Raw genomic sequence first — 27,648 nt, 5'->3', positions numbered from 1 at the left:
CATGTGATGAATGGCACCTGTCATTTGATAAATGAGTCTTCTCTTCTGACGGTTGGCTTCTGACATATGACAGAAATCTCTTGTCATATCAAGAAATGCTTCTGGTGTGTGAAAAAGAAAATTGTGTGATTGGCATATTGCTCCTCTATATTATATGCAAACTATGTCTAGAACTGCTGTGTACATGAAGGAATGTGCACTGGTGTGGCTTGTTTGCTCTGGTTTCAGTGTACCAAATTTCTAGCTTGTGCTGTCAAGAAGAGATTTGAAATGAAACAAAAGCAAATGTCCCAAAAGGGCAAAGTTTATGGATATCGAAAATAACACATATTCACAAAACAAAATAGATATCTGAAAATGCTGTGGTATGGTGTAACAGTTCCATAGACTTGAAATGGCCTCTCCGACACATTGGAGACCAACCTGCCTTGTGTGAAAATTGCCCCGTCACTGGTCCCAGAAATCACCTCATGATATACTGTAAAAGCATAACAATTTTTTGTGGAAGTAATTTTTTACACTCAGCTGGGTAAGATGACTTTCAACTGTTTGTAACTTTGCTGAATGAAATAAATGTGCATACAAAGTAGTATTACGTTTTACAAGCAATGTTTCTGGCACTTTTATTTTCACATTAGTTTCATATCACGCAAAGTGTGCTAAAATTATCACTTATACAGTATTGAAAAGAGCACAGGAAATTCACTTTCTTACAAAATATGTGGAGTGGGGGTTTGATGGACAGTGCAGTCAGTTTTGTAGATATCAAAGTTCACTATTCCAAAGGAGTAGATAGTCCCATTTCTCTAAAACTGCTGAAATGCCTGTGGCTTGTGGACCTCAATTTAATTTTTGAGAGAAAAAGTTGAGGGAAGTTGTAGTGGTTGATCAATATGTTCTTCTCTATGGTTTCATCAACTGATCAATTGTATGATTGATCTTTAAAGTTTTGAGTAAGTTTGTCCTTAGCAACTGGGCAAATGCTATCAAATGTTAATTACCCCGAATGGACTATGTTCTGTACGAGATAACGTGAAACCAATACTGTGAGGACTTTCTTTGTATTACAATTATGATGTGTAACTTATGATGTTTCTATATTTATTAGTCAACTTTTTTTTTGCTCAAACCATTAGCTTTTAGTTTATGTTTACATACATACATATATATTTTTTTTTTCACATTTCCTACATTCATTTTGTTCACAATCATGCACTACATTGCATCCACTTCGCCAGTAGAAATGTGATGTAGAATTTTAAAGGAAATCCTAAAGTCTTTCACAGTACTGGACTCTCACAAGAAAGATAGGACTTGTAAATACTACATACTCCTGTCTGGCATGTTGCATGGTTCTTGTCTCCTGAAACACATGAGATGCTGGTATGAGTCGCAAGTCTTCATTTTTAAATCAAATCTGTTTTCCTCTAGACATAAAGCACCTGCACGGTTTGATTGTTGATATCACTCAACTAACAGAGGTGGAGAACTGTGAAATATGGCTCTCCACTGCGATTGAGTATCAAAAAAGGGCCTTTGCTCGGATGCAATTTGGGCGATTTCTGGCAAGAGTGCAGTGGCCGGACAGAATTGTTCCAATACCAGCGGTAACTGTGAGATATTGAATATCAGAGACAATGTAGTGCTTGAAATGGCATTTCTACAATATCTAGAGCAGACAGGCACACATCTACTGTAATGACAAGAATTTAGTGGTGCAGGATTCACAGATTTATGATTTACTTGCCAATTGTGCAGATGACTATAATACAAATGCATGCCTCATAACGTAAGTTGATGTTAAAAAAGTGTACATGCACTGATAAAACTAGCCATATTTTTGGTATCAAAAGAAGCTTAAAGGGTGTGTACAGTTCTGGTTGAGGTGAGGATTTAGCTTTTAACATTTTGCGAGATATTCAGAAACCACTCTATGAGATGTCAAAGAGCATGCAATTCTGAGGGGTATCAAAATTTCATTTGATGAAAATCGGTTTTGAAATGGCTGAGATATCAAAAAAACAAGGTGAAATAAAGAGATCCTAATAAAAGGCGTGGCCTGTCGCCTTTTATTATTATCACTTTTTTTTATATCTCAGCCATTTGAAAAACAATTTTCATGAAATAAACTTTGAATCCTTCTTAAAATTACGTAAAATTATATAAAATTATATAAAATTATATACTCAACAATGATTTCCCCTTACCTCAACTATGGAATTCTTGCATGGGGTAATTCGTCCAGATTTTTGCTTGATTCGCTTTTCCTCCTCCGAAAACGCCCCATCAGAATTATCAATAACGCTGGATATCTATCTCATACAAATGATTTTTTTCACAAGAATAAAATTTTGAAATTGCCTGACTTGTTTGATTACAACCTAGGTATTTTCATGTATAAATACTCCACGAATGATCTTCCTGATGTTTTTCTTCACATGTTCAAAAGAAACTACTCAGTTCACAATTATCCCACCCGCCAACGGGACGCTTATCACCTTCCACGTACTCAAACAATTTTCGCGATGAAAACAATTATGTATGCGGGACCGAAATAATGGAACGATCTCCCCTCTGAACTCACAGGTTGTTTATCACTATCATCCTTTAAATGCAAATTAAGACAGTATTTATTGAATAATTACATTAATTCAGCTCACTGAAATCTGTTTTGTGATGCACAGGACTATCCCGCTGTACCGTACTCCAGGGTTGTTGTTATGTTAAAACCAGCTATTTGTGCCCTCAAATTCTGTCACTGTGTCTATGACCTATTGCATTTTCTTCCTTCTCTAAGACATTTGGGTCGAGGTAACAGCTGGTATTTTAATTCCTTCTGCACTGTAACTGGTTGTTGAATGTCTTCTTTTTTTCGGGGGGGGGGGGGGATTTGCAGGTGCATGTGTTCCCTCCTTAATACACGCAATGTATAAATCTTTAATATTTTTTAACCGTATTATTGTTATCATATATTGAGTCATATTGTTATTATCGCCAGAACGACAATGGTTCATCCGCCTACAGCATGTGGCTTATCCGACCCCAAATCTGTATTAGAGAAGAATTTGCTATATAACTGTATAAATGTACTTTTTTTTCTCTATGTTTTGGTCAATGTTGTACCCGTGCTCCCCATCTTAATCTTTAGCTCGATTTTATCTGGGACCTACGCTCAACAAGCTCACTTTTCAGTAGGTTCCTTCATATTTCTTTAGCATCCATTCACAGATTCAAAATGTCATAGATCGACCACTATATGTTTTATATATTTGCAATATTTTATGTATGTCTCCAGCTTGATATCATGTACTTCATTTAATTTTGTTATATTTGATGTATTTTTTCATCGAGAAATATGAAAATAAATCGAAATTGAATTGAAAATTGAAATTGAAAATTAAAATTATGTGCTCTTTCATATTTCATAGGAGGTTTCTCATTGTCTCACATAGGAATGTTCAAAACATAAATCCCCACCTCAACCAGTACTGTACAGTCCCTTTAATGGGAACAACAGGACAGAGTGTCTTGGAAAGAACAAAACTTTAATAATAAGTTTTAACCTAAATTCAGGATCATATACATATTCAAGAATGATGAAGTGAGAAACAAACTCATCTGTTTCATGTGGGAACATTTCATTAGGAAGAGTTGCATATTCACATGCACCGACTTGCAATGTTTTTTCCACAAACTTTATTTTGCATACATTGAAAGCTTGCTAGCTAGCAATGACTGACAGTGGCAAGGAATCCCATCCAGACCCATGTTGATGGGTACTATGTCTGTATTTGAGAGTCTAGCTACCTGCATCTTTCGTCTGAGTGCTTTATCAGAGGGGAGTCGATAGGCTACACTTTCTTCCACATCACATTCCCCCTCTCATGTTGAGTTATGTTTGAACCCATGATAGATATAGCAAAGTACATTTGGCGCAGATGTGGTAGGCCCTATTGTCCTCAAACTTGAAGTGGTGAGCAGGGAAAAAAAAATTGACGAACTTAAAATACCCAGTCATCTTTCTTGACTATTTTTACTCCTTTAGGAGGAACATAACCATTAAGTTCACAGTCACTTTGTGTATTCACATAGCTGTACTTTCTTACAGTTCACTTTTTTTCTTTTTTCTTTTTTTGAGAGGGGGGGGGGTGTCATAGTTTGCAGTTGGTCCTCTTTTTTAGTTCAGTTTGGTTTGGGTTAAAGGGATGGTACTAGTATAGTTTTGGTTGAGATGGGGCTTCAGGCTTCCAATTGTTTGTGTGAAATAATGAGAAACCTCTTATGAAGTATTAGAGAGGATGTAATTCTAAGAGGGATTCAAAGTTTATTTGATGAAAATTGATTTTGAAATGGCTGAGATAGGCCTATATCCAAACATAAAGTGGTCCTTATAAAAGGTGGTACACACCTTTTAAATGACCCCTTTGTTAAACCTTGTTTTTGGATGTCTCAGCAATTTCAAAATCAATTTTTATCAAATACATTTTTATATGCTTTTAGAATCATTTTCTGTTCTTTAATATTTCATTCGCAAAAACCGACAAGTCCATTTTTGAAGATTTTGAAGTACGGTCTCTGTCATAAAGTACAAAATAATGCCTTTTAAATGATATATTGATCACTACATATAAAGACACATTTTTGAAGTTATGGTCACAAGAAGCAAACATTTTCTTATTATTCTCTTTATTTTTCTTGACCTTTAATCGCAAATATCTCCATTTGGCAAATATGGACTTGCCCGTTTTTGCGAATGAACTCTTCAAATGTTTTCTGATTATCTCACAAAATGTTAAGACCTGAATCCCCATCTCAGCCAGAATTACACCATCCCTTTAATATTGTTAGAACTGAATGCAAGGGAAGCATATAAAGGCCTGGTATTGGTGAACAGCAAACAGCTCCCTTCCGGTAAGAATGAACCCTGGTTCAGAACCTTTGAATGTCTCTCCGTCTGTGAGTGCACAAGTATTCATGTTTGTACTCCACAAAGGCAGAATTATGTTGGTCAACATTGCCAGCTCGGGGGAGTACATATTATGATCCTAATCATATTCATATGGATAAACAGTTGCAGACAAGGGACAGTTCATGTTTGTCTGCCTGTATAAATCACGTGATATTAAAACTGATATAGTCTATATAGATAGAGGTATTTTTGGTATGATCAAGCACATATGCATAGGGGGCCTATTATACATTTACATATATTCTAGGTAAGATATAATGCTGTTGGTGAGAGATTCTTGCCTTGAATTCTTAAAATGAATTCAGAACATACAAAAGTAAATGCATTACTCTTGTGAAAGTGGATGTACAGATTGTGTTACAGTGCCTGTACACATAGGCGATGGCAAAACATTCATTAAATGATTAGACCTGTTCCCTTGTCACTTAAATGTCAATATTTCATGAGGGAAAGGAAATGCCAAGTATTTTTTCCTTTCATAGTGCAATGCCCATTAGGGGTTGTGACACATATTAAAGAGAGGTCTAGAGCTCCAGAGAAAACAGGCTTAGAGTGAACTTTTAAGGATACTAGTAGCATGAAAATGGAACCTGCAAGTGGAAAAACAGGAAACACTAATATTTTTCGTAATCTGCAGTAAGGGAGAAGCAGAGTTTGTTTTGAAAAACAGCATTGATATTTCTGAACACCGCCATTCTATTTTTCAAGTGTGAATAGGGTCGAAATGGAGGAATAGCTACAATCGTGATATGAGGAGATGCATCGAAGTTGGACTGAAGTGAAGAGGAGGGGGATGTCACAGTCATTATTCTCCATATTGGCCCTGCGATGCGTACCTGGTGGTTTGGTGGTGGCGGTGGAGGTTTAGGGCATAATGTCATGTGTGACATGTATAGGGCTGATGCAGAAATTTTTTCATCCATCACGTCTGTGTGGGATGGGCTCAATAGACAAGGAAATGGTTGGTGGGATCGCCTGGGAAGGATCTGGTGGTGGTGGTGTTGGTAGTTGGGGAGGGACTAGAAGAAACCTTCATCTTTCGTTGCTCGGCGTGATGCGCTTGTTACGGAGATTTGCCACCAGTCTCCCACGGAGTTTTTCCACCGGCTTCCCAGCAGGTCGCATCCACCCCAACTTCATCTTCCCGCTAATTGGTGTCAGCCGTCAGAAGTTCCTCCTGGATGCTTTGTGCTTCTCCATCTGCATGGGATACCGGTGTCTCTCTGGGATGCTGATTTTCTATCCAAGAATAACCATCACTTCCTGCATTGTGGCAAATTCCATTACAACCGCACCAAACCACTCCAATAATTAGCCACGTCAGTTTGAATAAATGAGATTCATAACACGAGAATTCAATGAATTCTGCATAGCTTGGAAGATTTTTTTTTCCAGGAAGTGAAGGAAAGAATATCTGTGTGTTCAAAAAAAAATTTTTTCTGTGCCAAAGAGAAGTCATGTTTGCGGCAACACGCCTGTTGCTTTTTGGCTGTAATCACTAAATGGATATAGACCTCAATGATGATGTCACAATATGGATAAAGACAGCTAGCCTACCAAAAGAAATACCAAACAAAAAAAGTGAAAGGTTTTGGAGAGCTGGAATATTGCAGGGGTTGCAGTCTGTGCCAAGAATTTGATAAAAGTTGATGACAATGGAAAGAAGAACCTTGGGATGAGTTGGTTTCTAAGAATAGACTTCAAATGAAAGAGATTTGGAGATCCAAGATGACCAGAATCATTTCTAGGAAAAACTTGGCAAGCTTGCCCATTTTTATTTTTAGACGTCTTCACCTGTTTTTTTATTTCCAGTGATTTTCAACTCTACATATAAGTTGACAAAAGGGGAGATGTTTTGAAGAAGAGTTGATGATTAATTAAGTACATCTTTCAAATTCATGAAATTCTTCTGTCGAGATGTTTTCATTGCCGCTGATTGACATTGTCAATTAGTTGCAAGTACATCTTTGTTCTTGTACAATGTATAAATCAGCAAAGAAAGTGATCAAGTCAGGTGAAATGGTACTGGCCCAACGTGACCAACACGACAATTGCAGTGGTGCTCATTCTCTGCGTAACTAGGGTCTTTGCTGTGAAGACTAGGGCTGTCTTTCATAGGTTTAGTTCAATGTGATGGAATGAGTTTAAAATTCATGGTCATCTCTGTTTCAGGCATGTTCTTTTTCTCTCTATCTCTCCTGTCTGGCTGTGGTAGGCCTTGAAGTTTCATCATGGTGGCGCAGCTGGGCGAAGACGAAACAAATTTTGGGGGACCTGCATGCATGCCTGTTAGCCTTTTGTCAATGCCCTCTCACTGTATAATGGTACCACAGGCGAGCGAAGCCAGCTCAGCTGAGCCCGACAGGGCGGGGGCTTTTGAGATCTGCTTCACACAGTAGTTACGTTCAGACAACAAGCCTTAACCTCGAGGTTAAGGCTTTTCATCTGAATGTAACTATCATTATTCATGACACGTGCGAACCCTACTAAATAGTCGTGTTCCCGTCAACCAATTGGAATGCTGTGCTCCCCACATCCTCTGTCTTGGCGTTGTGCGACCTGTTCGCATGCATCACTAACCACCCGGGTTTGGGCAGACAGACACGCAGCTTCATCAACTTTTGCTCCCGAAATCTTTTGGGAGCAAAAGTCAGTGATTCAAAGGACTGACAAAAGGATGCGAAGCAGATCTCAAAAGCTCCTCGCGCAACCCCACTCGGCTGGGCTCTCTTCACCATACAGTGATAGGGCCTTGACAAAAGGCTAGCATGCGTGTGAGCTCAGAGTGTGGTAATGTTTGTCTCTTTCCCAGAGTTAAACACAGAAGTACTGCCTGGAGGAAAATACCTACAAGCAGGCGAGTGAGGAGCTATAATTTCATAATACTGCGCCCATTTCCAGGCTCGTCTCTAGGGGAATGTTTCAACGCTTGTCTCTAGGGGTAGGGGTAATGAAGGTTGAAAGGAGGCGATCATGACTTGGCTCTTGATCAACTCGTAATACGCTAATTGAGCATACAGCATTAATCAGCTTAATGAGACATTTCGTGCCAGCAGAACAGTTTTTCTCTGTCTGTTTTTCCTGACAGATCGACTGCTAATTGCTGCGACCCCATAGCAATCAAGCAGCAAGTTTGCTCTTTCCAGAGCCTGGGAGCAGTACCCTGTGTGGTCATCACTCACACGTACAGAAAATATGTGGAAAAAACGGAAAACCTGTCATGTTTGCAACTCATACAATTACCCCTTAGCAAACGGTAACCACCAATTTAAGTTTTCAAGAAGTATTTAGCAGGTAAACATTCTCGCAGCGGTTGCCTGGTAGCATGGAAAGAGAACAAGATATGACCCATTTATCTCTCACGTTCTTCTTCCGGACACATCTCCTTCAAGTGCTTCATGCTTTGTGCTGTCGGATTGTCTTCTCTGTTTGTTTTGCCATGCATTGTTTCTTGTAGCCCTGACAACTTGGGCATGACAGTACTGAGGTGTTATGAAATGAAATGTTGAATTAGAATGAGAAGAATGTATTTCATGACAATTAATGCAGTCATCATAAAACTAGCAAGGTTTTTAAGGTCATCGCATTTGTGGTTGCAGATTATGGTAAAAAGCCATGATTTTGAATTGAACGAGCGTTGGACGAAATCTAACCAAACTTGTGACGAATGTGAAAAATCAAACAACAGTTAGGTACTTTCCACAGTATGCTATATTTCAGGATAATAGGTCAAAACAGTCAATCAAAGGTCCAAATTGGAAATTTGTGAAAGTCTATGTTCCAAACCTAGAAAAGTATTCAATTGAATGCAATCACAGTTGAAAATTAGGACACATACCAATTTATTTGTAGGAGGATGAAGGAGAAGCAAGTGTAGGTTTGAATTGTCAATGCCCGACATCAGATTCCACATTTTGACTCAAAATGCAATTACCTTCTGAGGTATCACACTTTAGTTTGTGCAACTTAGTATATATGGAAGAAGTAAGAGTTTCCTTCGAAACAATTGGCTTATCGTATATTTGGCATAGCATTGTGATGGGACTCAATAGCATGCTGGCATAAATATTGATGGTTTCAATTCAGCATGGTGCATAGGGGCAGCATTTCCTTGTTACATGGAAATGTTATGATGTTTTGAACTCATTCCAGCAGGTTGACAGTTATTGAACTTTCACAGTTGTACTGTTTTGTGTGCCCCATATAAAGCTGTTCACTGGAGATAAGGAATTGTGTCATATATGTGTCGAATAACACAGCAAAGAACTTGGCCAGTATAACCCACTGTACTATTCGATCAAAGGCCCCGTAGTCTTGTCTGAGGCCTTTTGAGCAGTCCTTGATCAGTAATTCTGTCTGATTGCAAGGCAGCCAACCCCTGGATGTCTGTTGAGTGTCATTTGGAATCAAAAGTGATATGTCTGTCCATTTGTCTAATCCCTTGTGGTCTAATTCCCACTTTGTCAAGAAGCTAAAAGCAGGATTTGGGGAGGTTAGGGTGATAATTAGGGATCAGGAGAGATGAGGATTATAGTAGGAGGTTGTTTCAATGATTTTGAATTTGCACTGTGTTAAGGATTTTTTGAGAAATATAGTGATACAGACAGGAACAAAGTAGTGCAAAGTGACTCTGTTAGAGTACATTAATGATATTGCATGGATGCTGCAATATGTTTTGCTGTTACTGTGAGAGAAAAAATCTATTCAAATCTGTTGCTCGACTGAGAATACACAGGGAGACATGAGCGATTATTTTTTGTTTTTGGTTGTTCTATCTTTTATATGTGTGTCCATCCAAGCTGAGAAGCGTATGATCGTTTTTATCTCAATTTTATGCTGGTCTCGGTTGTCAAAAGCTCTCAAGTGTTGACATTTCTTCTCAGCAGGAAGACCCTGCATGTTGTTACTTCATTGGACGATGTTTTAAATAGGGAGCTGCATGGCAGCACTCCTGCTGCCGTAAAGGGGGGTCCAACTTTGGTCTCTTTTTTTTTTCCGATACCAGATAGGTTTTTGACCCTGTGGTGGAAATGTTTGCAGCCCCATCCGCCCAGTGGATGCCCACTTTTTAAGCTGAACTTGGGATGACCTTGCCTCGACCTCGGCTCTCGTGCCCTCAGTCTGGCTTTCAGAGGGCAGCTTGAGGGCGGCTTTACCATGAGAGATGAGGTCATGTAGTGGTGCTGAGAATTTTGTGTCTGATGGCTCAGAATACCCTTTCTTTTTTTTGGCGTTGCATCTGTCTGTGGAGCCTGGTCTACCACTAATCTTATTTGCTGCTACCCTGTGATACATGAAAAGGTCTCATGACATGTATTCTCCAGGCCTCGTATGGTAGCTGTGAAGCTCACAGTGTGGGTTCACCACACTTCTTGTTGTACAGCTTTATACTTTGATGTTTGATCATCTATCCTTCTGTGAGATGTTTTGTATGAATAAAAAAAAAGATGAAACATGTGAAATATGCATCAACAGACTGAGCATGTTTCTTATATTGTTTTTTAATATCATGGTAGGCAATGTTGAGTGACAAGCATCAACAAGTTTGTGCTGCCACTGTGAAAAAAAAAAGGTATATACGCTGTAGCAGAATTTTGGCAGGCAAATGAATATCACTCTGTAATGAAAAATTGTGCGTGCAATGATCCCTGCTTCATACATTTTGAGTGTTTGTGAGAAATTCTGAAGTAGGAAGCAGAAATTTGCAGGTACTGCCAGTGGAAATTACTGCCTTTCGTGGCATATATACCATAATGTAAGATTCTCTATAGGGAAGAGTGTATGAACAATTTGAGGTGTTCATTTACCAGAAGTAGGCTACTGATAGTCCAGTCAAAATAGGGTTTCACCCACCACTAATTGCAACAGTATGAATTCCACTGCAGTGCAACTTGTTATGGGCTCCTAAACACCATACTAAAAGTCCCAAGAAATCCAATGGGGTAAAGTGGCTAAATTTGCATAATATGCAAATTAGCTCCATAATGATAAAAATACAGTGTTTCCATGAAAACTATGCTTCTAGGTTTCAGATTGGAAAACCGAAAGTATTTTAACATATGTTTACAATGTCAGCTAGTGCGATGCAAACATTTCCATGGACATGATCTGGGCCTCATTTGCATAATATGCAAATTAGCTCCCATAATGATAAAAATACAGTGTTTCCATGAAAACTATGCTTCTAGGTTTCAGATTGAAACACCGAAAGTGTTGAAACTTATGTTTTCAATGTCAGTTAGTGCGATGCAAACATGTCTATGTACATATTCTGGGCCTCATTTGCATAATATGCAAATTAGCTCCAATAATGATAAAAATACAGTGTTTCCATGAAAACTATGCTTCTAGGTTTCAGATTGGAACACCCAAAGTGTTGAAACATATGTTTGCAATGTAAGTTAGTGCGATGCAAACATTTCCATGTACATATTCTGGGCCTTATTTGCATAATATGCAAATTAGCTCCAATAATGATTAAAATACAGTGTTTCCATGAAAACTATGCCTCTAGGTTTCAGATTGGAACACCAAAAGTGTTGAAACATATGTTTGCAATGTCACTTAGTGCGATGCAAACAATTCCATGTACATAATCTGGGCCTCATTTGCATGATATGCAAAGGGTACCGAGCCAACGGAATATTCAAATGCACCAAAGTGCCCGATATGAGCATATCAAGAGTGTTCAAATGTGACATTTCAGTTTCTCTTCACCAAAACAAACTTTTCAGCATTAGAAACCTAGCATGAATAATTTTAAGCGAATAATAGTTTGTTATCAGAAAGATAATGATAGCTTATCCATTAATTACGTAGAATCAAATAATATAAACAACTGTCAACATCTATAACTTGTCCAATTTTGTAATTAATGAACTCTATTTGGAGAGGTGCTTATTCGAATCTGGATGATTCAGCTCTTGCACCCTTGAGGGTTTTGAGATATTGAAGATAGCACAGTCAAAGGAAACTCTGTGGGTAGTGACCAAAGTTACCCCTATCGATCATATCCCCACGGCCATTTGCAAAACATGCATCAACCAACGCGATTTCCGTTGTTCTAAGCGTACAAGATTTTTTTTTTTTAAGTCGTTTGGCCGTCTAGCAAAGACTATTTCTATGAAAGTATATCTTTAAAAAGTGGTGCACATGAGTCAAAGCGACTCGGAGGGAGGTACCCGAATTTATCCCTATACCCTCACAGCCCGGTACAAAACACAGTATATACACGTGAATACACCCTCTATAACCCTCTATAACGTCCTTTTCGTTTCATTTCCATTAAATTTCAGTGGAAGTTATAGAAGAATTATTGTTCTACAATATCTATAAGATGAAAAGGTGAAATCCTAAAGGCAATGAAAAACATGCAGTATATACAACAGCGAAAAAAATGTTCCATGGGTACATGCCTCTGAAAAGTTCTTCCGCCTGTCTAGCACATACTCTTTTATTTTCGTAAAATGCAATTCAGGTAATACAGGAGACGTTGCTTTACAATATCTATATTGTCAAAAAGTTGGACATTCAAACGCAAGCCCTTGGGAAGTGCCCAAATCACCCATACCTTGACCTTCGTGGTCCCAAAACAGGTTAACAAAACATGCATTATATGCCAAAGCAAATTCAGTTGTACATGCACGTAGAAAGTCGTTTTGCCGGGTTGTAAATTAAAACACTTTACTTTTCATGATTTTTAAATGGTAGAGACACTGCTTTACAATATTCATATAGTCAAAGGGGTGCACACTCAAAGGCCACCGAGTGGGATGTGTTCAAATCATCCAACCCCCACGGCAATATAGGAAACATGCACTATCATTTAGCACGAATATGTTCCAATTTTCCAACGGTTGTACAGCAAGTGCCCTATTGTTTTCAAGAAATGCAATATAATTAAAAGAAGAAAAAATTGCTCTACCTTAACTTTATTGTCAAAAGGGTGAACATTTCAAAGCAATCCCTTGGGAAGTGTCCAAAATTACACCTCCTCTCAAGCCCCGTAATTACAACACACGGATACTATGAACGCAAATACTGACGTTCTTTGGTACATGGTTTTAGAAGTAGTTCCGGCAATACAGCTACACACTTTTATATCGATGAATGTCGTGGAAATGATAGAAGAAGCATTGCTTCACAATATCTATTCAGTGAGAGGATGCACATTAAATTCCAATCCTGTGGGATGTGCCCCAAAGTACCCCACCCTCACGGCAATATAGAAAACATTGAATATCATTAACGCGAATATACTATATGTTCCAAACGTACATGTTTCAAACTTCGATCATGCCATGCAGCATGGGCACTTTTGTTTTCAAAAATACATTGTAGTTAATAGAGGAGACATCCCTTAACGATATCCATATTCTCTAAAGGGTGAACATTAAAGGACAATCCCTTGGGAATGGTCCAAAATTACACCTACGCTCACGCACCCTTAAGTCAAAACACAGATATTAGCAACGCAAACACCGTTGTTCTAGCGTGGATGGTTTTAAAAGTAGTCCCGGCAATACAGCGAATACACTATTTATCAATGAAAAGTTATGGAAATGATAGAAGAGGCTTAACCTTACCAGATCTATACAGTGAAGAGGATGCACATTAAATGGTAACCCTGTGGGATGTGCCAAACATATTCAACCCTCACGGCAACTTAGAAAACATATAATATCATACAACGCGAATATGTATATGTTCCAAACGTACATGTTTTCAAAATTCCATCGTGCTGAATAGCAAAGGCACCTTTGTTTCCAAGAAATGCAACTAATTAATAGAGGAGACATTGCTCTACAATAACTATATTGTCAAAAGGGTGAACATTCAAAAGTAATCCCTTGGGAAGTGTCCAAATTCACATCTACGCTCACGCCCCCTTATTACAAAACACAGATATTAGCAACGCAAATACCGTTGTTCTAGCATGAATGGTTGTAAAAGTAGTTCCGGCAATACATCAAATACAATTTTCATCGATGACAAGTTATGAAAATGATAGAAGAAACTTAACTTTACAAGATCTATACACTTAAGAGGGTGCGCATCAAACGGCAACCCTGTGGGATGTGCCAAAAATACTCCACCCTCACGGCAATAATAGAAAACATATGATATCATATAACGCGAATATATATATGTTCCAAACGTACATGTTTTCGAAATTCCATCGTGCCGTATAGCAAAGGCACTTTTGTTTCCCCCAAAAATGCAACTAATTAGTAGAGGAAACATTGCTCTACAATAACTACATTGTCAAAAAGGTGGATATCCAAAGGTAATCCCTGGGGAGGTGTCTGAATTTACACCTACGCTCACGCCCTTTATGACAAGATACGGATATTAGCAACGCAAATGCAGTTGTTCTAGTGTGAATGGTTTTAAATGTAGGTCCAGCAATACAGCAAATACACTCTTATATCAATGAAAAGTCATGAATATGATAGAAGAAGATTTGCTTTACAAGATCTACACAATAAAAAGGGTGCTTATTGAAGGGCGACCCTGTGGCGTGTGCCCCCGAAATGCCCTTTATCCTCTTGGCAATATAGAAAACATATAATATCATATAACGCGAATATATATGTTCCAAAAGTACATACTGTCAAAATTCGATCGTGCCTTACAGCAAGGGTATTTTTGTTTTCAAGAAATGCAATGTAATCAATACAGGAGACATTGCTTTACAATACTTACATAGTTAAAAGTGATGCACATTTAAAGCGGCCCCTTGGGAGGCGCCCAAAGTTACCCCCTCAACCCCGCGTCCCCATATGCAAAACGTGCATTGTGCCAACGTGAGTACTGTTGTTATGAATGTACTCTTACAGTTACCGCTAATTTGCATTTTATGTAAATTATTTTTGTACGACCAATTCGAAAAGGCATCTATCGTGTTCATTGACCTACAAAATATAAGTTTATACATTTAAATCTTTAAAATTGGATAACGGGAAGCTGAGATCTGTCAATTTCCTCTCATTTCAGGTGCTAATTTGCATATTATGCAAATTTTACTAAATTGCCCCGCTGGATTTTTTGGGACTTTTAGTATGGTGTTCAGGAGGCCTCAACGACTTGCTCTGCAGTAAAATTCCTACTGTTGCAATTAGTGGTGGGTTACCCCCTAAAAATCGCTAGATTGACTGGACTATGAACGATTTTTCAGCATCCACAGGGTCAAGAATGCATGATATTTGCACTCACATAGGCCCCAGGTACTTATTGTAACACTGTTCCCTCTCATCGTTTGACAACCCACTACTTTAGAGCTTCAAGGAGGCAATACCTCCTTGGGAGCATCAGCAACTACTCAAAGTCAGTCGAAGACATGAGTATGTGTTCACATGAGTCACGCAGTCTCTAACTGAACTTGACAACTCCGCTATCAGTAAAGTTGTTGCAAACTTCAGGCCATGTGGTTCAGTGTGTGCCAACTATTCCAGTTATGAACTTGCACCTTTTTGAAATTCTGACTTTGTGTGCAGTTTGCTGTGACCATTTGCAACGAGAACACTCATCACAGAAAAATGTGATATTTGCAATGGCGATGCGATTTCCATTCATTGTGGATCCCTGTCCATCAGCCCATGTGAAACAGCAACATTTTAACCTCAATTTTCAGGCAGCACACCCCTAATATAGCTCATCACTGTCAACCGGAATTCTTAGGATTCTTAGGATTCTGTTGCTTAAATGACCTTGTACGCTTGTAAGTGTTCAATTCAGTCTTAACGGAAAGGTAAAATATAAATCATTTCTTTTCATACTGCTCATTTCCCACTTTGAGTGAGAATTTGCAGGTCTGTACATTGTACATCACTTATAGAATGTTTCAACAGAGCATATCATGTCCACTTTGTCGGGTGCAATATACAATAGACCGAGTGACCTGTGACAGCACACAGTCAGGAGCCATCCCTACGCATCAATAGATGTCAGATTAACTAGGACAATAGTCGAGGGATTAAAGACATCTGAAAAGAGCTTCTGCAGTTCGTCCAGACTCTGTCTCGACAAGGATATGATACCCCCTGTCTTAGCCCTCCTAATCACTCTTCCTCACAGGTATCCGTGATGGCTAATGAGATTTCACCTCAATTTCACCCCTTAACACCAGCATTATACCTGTCAAAATATGTTTCCTTTAAAACATAAAAAACATATAAAACAAAACAAAAGAAAACATATCTTTGAGGATGTTTCTGGTTTGTAACCAGTAATACATCTCTCCACACCTGCTTTTCAGGACAAAAAGTTAATCAGTGAAGACCCTGTAAATGTAGGACCTACATGCTTCCGATGATGATGATGATGATGATGACGATGATGATGATGATGATGATGATGATGATGAGAGGTAAACTACCAAGAGTTACCCAAAGAGTGGATCCTACACTCTGCAGAGAGTCAGTAACTCTCCCTTGCACTTTCATCAGTGCTTTGTTTCTGTGACAATGTGAGTGCATCAAAGGGGTATTTCAGACCAAGATATTATAGTCATGCACTGCAACAGGTCCAGACTGCCAAGTCTGAAAGGGGTATCAACTATCAGCTTCATACTATGGTATCAGTATTAAGGTAATCTAGAAGGCCAACAGCTTTAAAGTCTGAGCCCTAGGGTGACATCCAGCAGGTGTTCTTGTATCTGTAATAATACCACGTAGGGTGACACACCCTTGCCATAGAGTCTCACAGATGCTCACAAATTCAAAAGGCAGATTAACCTTATTTCTATGTGTATCATACTGGATGTAGGTAATGAAACCAAATGAAGCAGTTTGCTTGGGAGGTAAAAACTTTTTTAAAAACTTGTGATTGTTTAACCGTCATCCAGAAGACTCTTGTCTGACAGTTCTCACGAGTGATGTCTTTTCTATCTTCTCTCCTTTCTGTGTTCAGAAACAATTTTCAATATATTAATGGTTCATAAAACTAAAAGAACTTGCCCGTCATAGCATATGATCAAGAGTACAGTGTAACAACCTACATCCGTACAAAGAACTCTGAGTGACTGACACCAGAAGTAAGACTAAATATAACAGGACTCCATATGATTCATCAAAAGGCATTGTCATGTTGCCAGGTAGTAGAATGGCAGCATTCCAAGGGCAAAGAAACTTTAAACTTGTGTTTTGTTGGTTGTTGTTGTTTGGGTTTTTTTTTTTTTGGACAGTGAACATCTTATCCACTCGGCATACATGGGGCATCTGTCCGATACCTTCAGAGTCTCTATATATTTTAATGAGCAATAGGGGGGGGGGGGTACCATTCAAATATTCAGAATGGAAAACTTATTAAAACTTGTCAAAATTCAATATATGTATTGTGTTGTGTTAACATGCTTTATATATATTTAGGACCTACCCCTTACTTTGTAAAATCATTTGCAATTCAGCCTCGGGCTGCAAAGAATGATTTTTGTCAAATGAATAAAGATACCTTTAATGATAGTATTGACAATAATGAAAATTTGATTTTATTTCATTTGATTTGATTAATAATAATCATCATCATCATCATCATGTTTGCCCACTGAGATCATAAAACATGCAAGGATCTCACTTACTGCTCCATGGAAGCTCCTTGAATTTGATGCCTGAATATTGGCAACCATGATAACAGTTTAAATCCTCGAGTAGGAAGAGGTCAGTCAACTTCTGACCTTTAATAACTATTTCAGGATTAAGTCTCATGAAGTCTAACTTCAGCAAGGGATGTTCACAAATGGAACACTATGAAGGTCATACCGTAATCAGATTATAAGATGTCAATAGTATGCCGTAACATAGAAGCTTTGGCGCATCATGTTCTTTAACTTGCTATGTAAGGCTTGACAATGGGAAGGCATCTAATACTGTAATTAGATGACTATGACCATTTATGTGGTCAAGGTTACAGTGACTTTAAATTGCATCGCATACAACAGAGTATGGAAGATGCATCAGTTGGTTTTGAGATGTGGAATTTTCCTCTTTCGTTGTTTGCACAGTAGCAATTGGGGATCTTAGTTATCATCATTGAAAATAGGGATGAACAGTTTGATGTTCAGTTTGATTTTTTGGCTGCACTTCCTAAGTACTTCTTAAGTATCACAGACACAGCTTGAATGTAGTTTTTGTCAGAGTGAAAAATTATATGTTGCAACCAACAAAATTGCTTGTGCTAGAAAAATAACTAAATATGTACACTCAGCAAAAAAAAAGAAAGTAAACACTTTTTCGAGTTCATAATTTTCATAAAAGATTTTCATCAAATTCCATGTATTATATACCATATTAAAAAGGTAATCTAACCGGCTATCAACCTAGTAGGTCAATATTAAGCAAAACTTTATGCATGAGTGAACACATTCGTTTTTGTTCTCCAAGGCACAAAAGTAGAAATTGCAAAAATTGACATATTGTCTTTCATTTGCAAATGCCCTTTAAAACAATGAAGATAACAAAAGACCAATTTAACACAATGAGAGACATGAATGAAATAGCAAAAATAAGTTTTCGTTCTCTTTATCTCTCTACAACCTCAAACAAAATCAAAGTGGGGAATTTGAGGGGGGAAATAAGAATTTTCTATCAACTCAAACTTCAAATGACATAGGGAGTAAGGGCAAAAACATGATGAAATAAACCGATTTAATCTTTATTTAATTCATTCAATTTAGTAATTTAAGAATCTATGAGACAAATCAAGAACCAAATATTATTTACAATTTTCCTAATTTGAGAAATCAATTCAAAATCCTACCATTTTCGTTAATATTGCTTCTTCTCTCATTTCACTTGAATTTGGATTTGACAGAAAATTTTTAATTTTCCTTTAATTATTTCTACCCTTTATTGATCTTTTGGGCTTCACAGATATTATAAACATTATAGATATAATTTGCAACTGAATTCATGTTTCTTATTGTGTTAATTTTTTTTTGTTCTTACTGTTACATGGAAGAGCATTTACACATGAATGAAAACTTGTTCATTTTTACTTTTGTGCCTTGGAAGAGAAAAACAGAGGTGTTCACTCATGCGTAAAGTTTCAATCTTTCTGACTTACCAAGCTGATAGCCAGTTAAATAACCTTTCATATGGTATATAATACATTAACATCTAGCAAAAAATTCTATGAGAAATATAAACTTGAAAAAGTGTTTACTTTCTTTTTTTGCTGAGTGTATTATGTTACATTCATAAATTAATGCATATGCTTACACTCAAGTGAAATAACATGTTCCTTTGTCTTATGCACCTTGATTTTACAACTTGTTGGTAGATTAAGAGCAAGAAGGACATACCTCACACATATTTTAATGTTGATTTTTGTTGTCATGGCAGCAAACAAAATGCTTGCTTTCACTTTTCTAAGCCAAGGAATGTGTAAAGGATGACTTTTTTAGTATCTGCGGAGATCAGAACCAGAATGGCCTCAGTTCCTCGCTCATCTGAGACTTATGTTCTGTCTCATTGGTTCCAGTTTTAAAGTTACCAATTGTTATACTTTTTGTGGGGGTTAAACTATTCTGATAATCTGCAAAAATTTTGATTGGGTGGAGTAGGAAGCCAGAGTTGGCGTATGAGTAATAGATACCAAGTCAACCAAACCGAGAGCGTGGGTGTACTCTCCAGCCAGACATGCTTCTAGTAGAGTTTTTTTTTTTAAACTAAAAAAAGCATATTTATATATGTTTGTCTAGGATCATGGAGCCATATCTCGTCAAACCCAGACACCTACTGTAGCATGCTGGCTTACTCTTAAAGGCTGAGCTCAGTTATTTGAAACGCCATAAAAATGTATGAAATTGTGTGTATCATAGTTCGATGCTATGATAGCATTATAAGAAAGAATGAACCAAATTACATCTTTAATAGTATGCTGTGTTTTAAACTCCCATCCCCCCCCCCTTAATAAAACAAAAAAGAAGAGAAAAATGCATTGAGCCAAGCACTTTTGAACTTTTAAGATAGAGATTTAAAATTTCTTGAGAGAAATAGTGGCTCTTGTAATATCAAGTCCTTTGAGAAACATATTTGTGTCCATGGATAAATGCCCATGACTCTACCGAAAATGGATTGATTGTGTTGTTGTTGTTGTTTTTTCCTCTCTCTCTCTTTTTTGAGGGGGGGTATAGGGGTTTGTTTTGCTTTTTATTTGTTTCGCTAAAATTCCTGTATTGGCATTTGGGATTCAAAATATATCTGTATTACAGTGTACATGCAAATGGCATCGTTATCATGTTTTGTAAAGTATGATTATAATGTCCCGAAGATGTACATTATGACAAAAGGTTTTGTCATAATGTATTCTCCCTATTATATTTTGATGTGAAACCAGTAAAGATAAACTCTTCAGTTGCATTTCAGAATTTGAGAGTAAGTGAGAGTGTAACTATTGTTTGCTCTTACACAGTGTTTAATAAGTCTTATGAATAATTTTATGCATTACAAAGTTTAGATTTGCATAGTGTCATAATCTAGTATTGGTATATTTCAGGAAAATCAGGCAGTGTGTGAATTGAGCAGAGCTCATGTTATGACAGCTGAAGACTACTGCAGTGTATGATGTATTCATTCCCGCTGATGTATTCATTCTTGACCTGTGGATTTCTTATAACCACTATCGTAATTTGAAGTGTAGGAAAGAAGTGATGATTACAGAGGAAATTAGCTAGTATCATGTTCAATTGTGGAGCTAAGCTGTAATCCGTTGAGAAAACATGTAAGCCCCCTGTCAGGCTGAAGGCTGTTTTCCTGCAGCTGCTCACTTGCACTGGAAATTAACTTTTTTTAATCCGTTTTTTGCAACATGATTCAAAAACTGTTAATTCTTGTGTTTTGACACATGCACATCCACACACACACACACACACACACACAGACACACACACTCACTCACACCACACACACAAATGATTAAATTGCAATATGCATCGTGATGCATAAAATCAGTCCAGCTTGATTTTTGTTTAAAGTGATAGTTTCCTCTGTACAATGTGTGAACAGCATGCATGCAGAGAAACCATCTATTCTTAAAATCGTGCATTGCAACTCAATCGCCACAGTAGGCCTGCACATTCAGATGCATGGGGTCACGTCCCAGTCGAAACTGTTCCTGTAGAGACTTTTTGAATGAGTGGAAGAGGAGCCGTTCTCTTTCTCCTGCTTTGCCAAATGGTTGCAGTCCACTCATTACAACCACACGGTTACAACCTGTTTCAATTTTTAAGTAAAAATGTTTATGTGGTGACCTCATGGCTCCACCCCCTGGCTGGCCTGAAAGTTTAAACCCAATTATGTAATCTATCCTAGTATCGAGGAGACCGTCATATTCTTCATACACACGTTCTTGAATCTGGCACTTTACTGTATGTGCCAGAGAAAGGAAAGTTTGCACAATTTCTTCAAATGACGTCATCATGTTGCAGTCCACATTCTGGACATGAAATCAAAAAGCCCTTGTTTTGGACATGGAGGCAGTCTAGAAATTTAAAGTTTCCTCATGTGAAGCCAAATGATGTTTTTCTTTTTCATTCCAGCTTTTTTTTTTGTTTTTTTTTAAAAACTGCGCGATGATTTACCCTGCATGCCGTGTGTGAATGGAGGCAAGTAAAGTCAAGTTGTGTATTGCAATGGAAAAACCAAAAGCTCCTGGGTGTAAATGCAGATTCCATACTGCTTTCTCATATCAAGGAGAACAAGGTTTTCAAGTTTTTTCATCATATCCTGTGAGAGGAATCTGCCCTGCAAATTACAGACACACACATACACACACATAGACATAGAGCATCGAATATGGGTCATGTTTGTAATGTAATACGGTGAGCATGCCAAGTTCTTCCCCCATTGTCTAATCCCTACCAGTTGGAGTCCTCAATGAACTTTATATCCTAGCCCTCAAAAGAACCCTCCTCGGTTTTGGTGATATTGTGGGCCGAGTTTCGGATGGCCGCCTCCCGATAAACAAGTGGTAAGAGTCACACGTATCACATTCTTTCTCTCTCTCTTTTCGAGTGGCTGGTAATGAGAACTAATAAGAGTATTCATGCCATGGGGGTCATTATCTCTGACAAAGCATTGTCACAGGAAATTCGCAAACAGGGTAATGTCACATTTGGCCGAGCATGAAGTATTTGTTACAATAAAAAAAAACGAAATGCAAGAAAACTGAGGCATTGTCTCCATGCATGGTTTGCCATTTATGAATAAGGAGCCTCATCTGTGTATCACTACTCTCTTTCTGGTGCCAGCATCGCCTTGGAGAATGCGTTGGAGAGGAAACAAATAACAATAGTTTCCTGTTATTGTTTGCTTTTGAGAGTCACTTGCAGCGTTACCTTCAGAAACAAAATATTGTACATAATGAACACAAAAACACATCTATACAAAGTGTGGAGCCAGTTGCGACCTATAAAGGGCTAAACAACTGAGCAGTATATAGAAATATACACTTTTTTTTGTGAGGGACAAAGTCATTAACGTTATCACGAATGTTTAATTTCTGAAAATAACAAAGATATGTGGGCAACATATCACCCATTATTGTTCGTTTAGGTCTCAAAAAGAGTGCTGGTGTTGCTTCTGTGTTCAGTGTGCCTGTCTCAGCTGAAGGTTAGCTAGCCATGGTGGTCTTTCATGTGTTGGATTTGACCATTTCGCTCACTGAGCTATGCTTCCGGTGTTGATTACTTCTGGCTTCACTGCATTCATTTAAGTTTAACTGTATGTGTAGCCCATTATCACTCCAGATCACGCCGTATTCCTGTGGAAATGAAAACTGCTGAAGGGGATACTCATAAGTCCAGTGCTTGCCACCTTTGTTGTGACAGATTTAATGCATCACTTCTCATAGGAAATCAAATATTCTTTTGAAAAAAGAAAAGAAAAGTGTGACAGCTGTAATAGTAAGTTTCATAGACTTACACAACAATAATCAGTTCACCTGTAATAAAACATGGTATAGATTTTGTAACAGTAATTTTTTTCCAAACATTAATCTAAATTAATCTAAAAAAAAAAAAAAAAAAAAAAAAAAAAATCCTTTATTGGACGAGTGTAAGAGAAATGAAAAAAAAATTGTATCACTTTGGATTATGTCAACTTTTTCTTTTCTTTTCTTTGTGATGATGGAAATAAATAAACTATTGAATTGAATTGAATTGAATGGTGTTGTAGGCCTTACATGATTGAAAACTAGCAAAATAAGAAGATCAAGTCAGGACTTTGATAAGGTAGTATAGTGTCGTGTCATGTTATTTTCAAGGAGCAGAAGGCTGTTTTGTACCTCACTCATGATATCTCAGTCCTTCTTTTGAAAGCGAGATGCTCTCTTCTCTGCAAGCCAGTTTCAGAGGTTTTTAGTTCTTCTGCACACGTGTTACATGCTTTCTCGAAGAAAAGGAAAATATGAGAGTGCGTATGTAGTGCCTCATTTCATCTTTGCCCTGGTAATGTACCCTGTGGGAACCAGAAACACAAACATTGTATGTTTTCTGAGGATATGTTTGCTTGTAGCGACCTGCCATCTGTTACTCTGAGAAATAAGAAGGTCATTCACTCCATATGTCTCCACTAAAATGGCTTCCACCTGCTGTTTGTGCCGTAAAAGGAAAGTAAGTTTGCCAAGAGGAGATGTCACGGTTTTCCCCTCAAAACAGACCAGTCTTACGGAAAGTTTTCTTCAGGTTTTCAAATAATTTTGTTGTGTATGTCTTTCCTGGCAACAGGTCTGCCTGCCTCTCACAGCCACTGTCCCTGCAGCATCTGCTTCGCCCCAAACCAGACGTGCCTGTTCAGCTGCAAGCAGAACTACAGTCCCTGCCCACTTTACAACGGCACCACCATCATCGAGCAGCCCATCGACCTCCTGACCCTCGACGAAAAGTATGCCGCCCAGGCCAGGCGAGCCATCCGACGCAGCGTGGAGGCTGGCCGCCGCTTCTTCCTGTACTACTCCTTCCAGCACACCCACGACCCGCCCTACGCCGACTTCCGGCACACTGGTAGCACGGCACGTGGGGACTACGGGGACGCATTGGCGGCTATGGATTGGGAGATAGGACAGGTGATGGAGGAGCTTGAGTTGAATGGCATCATGGATCAAACTTTCATCTTCTTCACAGCTGACAATGGGTGAGCATATTTCATAATGTGTTGTAATATACTGATTTCAAGGATGTTGTTAGCGGGCTTCATGTGTCTTAATCTTCTTGCACAGAAATAGCAAACTTAATGTTTATAAAGAAATCCACTGTCTGCATTTGCTCCCCACTGGGACTCTGGGCCAGGAAATTCATTGTGTTCTCTTCAGCAGCTCCTCTTCCATTACAACTTGATCTATCCCCGCCCGAGCCACATTCGTCCCCCCTACCATTTTTCTTTTTTCATCATATTTGCTCAGCAAGTGCAATGTATGTCTACAATGTACATTGAATTTAAAGTGGCTGTTTGTCATCAAGGTTTATTCTCGTCTCCCATATGTGTTTCTTATTCTCTAGACCAAGTCTTTCAAAGCCCTGGGGTGGCAGTGTGGGACTCCTCAAGTGTGGGAAGGCGACCACCTACGAGGGCGGAGTTCGGGTACCTGCCATCGCACATTGGCCAGGTCGCATCAAGCCTGGCTACACCCTGGAGCTGTCCAGCACTCTGGACCTGCTTCCAACCATCGCAAACATTGCTGGAGCTCGCCTCCCTCCGGTCACCCTTGACGGTGTGGACATGGCACCATTCTTATTCAGGGGAGAAAAGGTGAGCGTTGACTTGATACTTATCTTAGGCTAATGCCGACATGGTGTAGCCATGTTGTGAGTGTAGTTGTGGAGGTTGTGGGGAATTGGTAGAGAACTTGAGAGTGAGATGTCACCCCAATGCAGAGAACTTGAGATTATCCTGTCTTCCTGTCTTTTTGTTGTTTCCATGTTCCCAGAGCTCAAGAGAAACCTTCTTCTACTACTCACCAGCTGCCAGTGAGAGGCACAGTTCATTTGCCGTCCGCTACCGCCAGTACAAGGCTCACTTCTACACCAAGGGCTCCACCCTGTCTGGCAAGGGTCACCCGGATCCGGATTGCCGAAAGACTGCCAAACGCACCAAGCACGACCCTCCCCTCCTCTTTGATCTCCACCGGGACCCCGCGGAGCAGTACAACATTGCCCACGAGCCAGAGTTCCAGGAGGTCATCAGCTTGATCACCCGCATCAGAGAAGACTTTGACAGCAGGATGGAGTGGGGTGAGTCCGAGCTGAAGAAGCCATCCTTCGAAGAGTACATGCCATGCTGCAATCCAGGGTGTCGGCCACGCCCTTACTGCTGCCACTGCACAACAACAGGCACTGTGGCCTACAACCCTTGGGAGCTGTACACAGACATATGGCAGGAGAGGGACCACAGGTTTGGGACTGGTGGCCGAAGGGACAGAATCACCCCCAGGAAGGAGAGACCCAGGGACAAATCGGATTACTACAACACTGGCCGGGATGGCAGTCGCCGAGTCAAGGGCTCATTCTTTAATGACCCTGTGGTAAACAGGGACCCCCAGAGAGATATCTTCGATGGTGATGTTGTGGAGAGAGGTCGCGTGAATCGACGGGATAGACCGCGGGACAGCGGCAGGGATAGGGATAGAGCCAATGACGGGAACAGGGGTCAAGTTCAAGATGTGTTTGATGACTCCTTACTGCCCACAGGCCGAGAAATGAGTAGGGAAAGACCTAATAAAGAAAGGGGCAATGGGAGGGAGAATGGGAGAAATGGTAGCAACAACGGATTCCAGGCAAATGGTAGGGGGGACGACCGTGGTTCAGGCGGGGATAGATCAAGTGGTAATGGAAGAGGAGCTGCTGAAGAGAACACAATGAATTTCCTGGCCCAGAGTCCCAGTGGGGAACAAATGCAGACAGTGCACATTGGAAGTCACTACATTGACTTAACCTTGTTAGACAATACACGACAGGAGTCGGCAGATGATTTCGTCCAAGAGGGGATCAAAGAAGAGACAGAGGATGACCCGGTAAATCCGTTTCTTGATTTCACCGAAGACCAAGAACGGGACACAAGTCCAGCTGATCAGACGGAGAGTGTCTGGTTGGTTGGCACCACCACTCCCTATGCCCCGGAGGCGAACATCCGCAAGTACTTTGACGACTTCTCCGCCTGGCAGAGCGACGTGGACAATTCCCTGGAGAGCTCCTATGACGACGCCACCACAGACGCGACTGCGGAGTCCGACCTGAGCGGAGACAACTCCAGGCGAGAAAAGAACATCAGCAAGCGCATACAGCGGCAGCAGAAGAAGGAGCAGAGGCAGCTGAAGAAGCAAGTGAGGCAGACCAAGAAGCAGGAGAGGCAGACCAGGAAAGAGAGACGGAGGGTCAGATTCGGTGTGGATCTCGATCGTCCAGGTCCAGGGTTTCTATAGCACGTACACGCAGAAGAAGAAATTTGCCCGAAATGTTAGAATCCAGTGAATGCCAGGGTTTTTGTAGTGTAATTTGGATTTAAAATCGTAGGGAATTGATTGTCTACTCAGAGAATGAGTAAGCTGGCTTGCTTGTGCGTAGTTTACTACATGAATACACACAGGTGGACTGTGCTCAAGAGAGCCTTGAATGAAATTTTGCTTTGCTTGTGTGCATACCTGGTAGATAGCATGAAAAGTCAATCAAAAACAGGAGAGCAAAACTGTAAAGAGAGATCAGTATTGAGAGAGAACAAACTAAAAAAAGATGAACTGATGAAGCGAATGTGTAATAATATTGTAGAAGATCGCACATGCTGATGGTCAAAGGTGTGTGTAGCGAAGAGTAAGTCATAGTGATAACAATGCCTTGTTTAGTCTCCTTTAGGTTGCAATGAGGCTCCAGGCTCCATGTGTTACTATGGTCCTTTTTTTGTGTCAGGGTATAACTGTAAGAGCACTGAATTCAGAGTTTCGTACAAAAACTCCATCCATATCTTTTCAGAGTTGATGCGACATGCCACATTTTTTTTTCTTCAGATCATATGCTATTTATCTCTCAGAACAGGAGTGTTGTTAATATCACATCTGGGGGGTGTTTCATAAAGTTGTTCGTAAAGTTACGAATGACTTACGAGCGACTGGTGATCAGTTCTTGTGCTGAATTATGGAAATTCTGATAAGTATAGCACGGCAGAACTGATCACCAGTCGCTCGTAAGTTGTTCGTAACTTTACGAACAGCTTTATGAAACAGGGCCCAGTTTATGCCACGTGTATGAGTTTGCTTTGAGTGAGGAGGGTAATTTAGAGGAAGAATACAATCCCCTCCCCCAAGGATTAATCATCATGATGCGTGCTTGAGTTGTTGTGATTGCACTTACCATAGATTTGATTTCAAGTGTTTTGTGCTGTATTCTAAATTTGATACTCTTCTGCTGGCAGTTGTTCTAAGTCATCCATTCATTTGATGGCGTACGAGTGTCCTGTCATTGAAACAAGAGCCAGATGAAAAACAGATGTGAAAAAATGCTCTCAAGGCCTGAAATAGTCAGGGTTGCATGTGCTGGTATTATTATTATTATCATTATTATTATTACTATTATTATTATCATCATCGTCATCTTCATCATTGTTGTCTTCATTGTTAATATTATTTTTATTGTTATTATCATTATTACTATTTGATTTCAACAAGCTAATCATTATTCTATCATTTGTTATTAT

At 39.3% G+C, this 27,648-nt stretch overlaps 1 protein-coding gene across 1 annotated transcript in view; it reads left to right on the top strand.

Annotated features, from left to right (window-relative positions):
* LOC139730179 (arylsulfatase A-like) overlaps nt 1-27,058 on the top strand; it is a 49,619-nt gene extending 22,561 nt beyond the window's left edge. The window contains exons 3-5 of the mRNA XM_071641078.1: nt 23,694-24,099; nt 24,465-24,714; nt 24,893-27,058. Coding sequence (XP_071497179.1) covers nt 23,694-24,099; nt 24,465-24,714; nt 24,893-26,383 — 2,147 coding nt within the window. The 3' untranslated portion in view covers nt 26,384-27,058. The remainder of the gene's footprint in view (nt 1-23,693; nt 24,100-24,464; nt 24,715-24,892) is intronic.
* The last annotated feature ends 590 nt before the right edge of the window (nt 27,059-27,648 follow it).

Source organism: Diadema antillarum, unplaced genomic scaffold (assembly GCF_040938485.1).
Source record: "Diadema antillarum isolate AM-2024a unplaced genomic scaffold, OU_Dant_1.0 scf00000021, whole genome shotgun sequence".
Classification (NCBI taxonomy): Eukaryota; Metazoa; Echinodermata; class Echinoidea; order Diadematoida; family Diadematidae; genus Diadema; species Diadema antillarum.
This window is presented reverse-complemented; position numbering and strand designations above follow the sequence as displayed.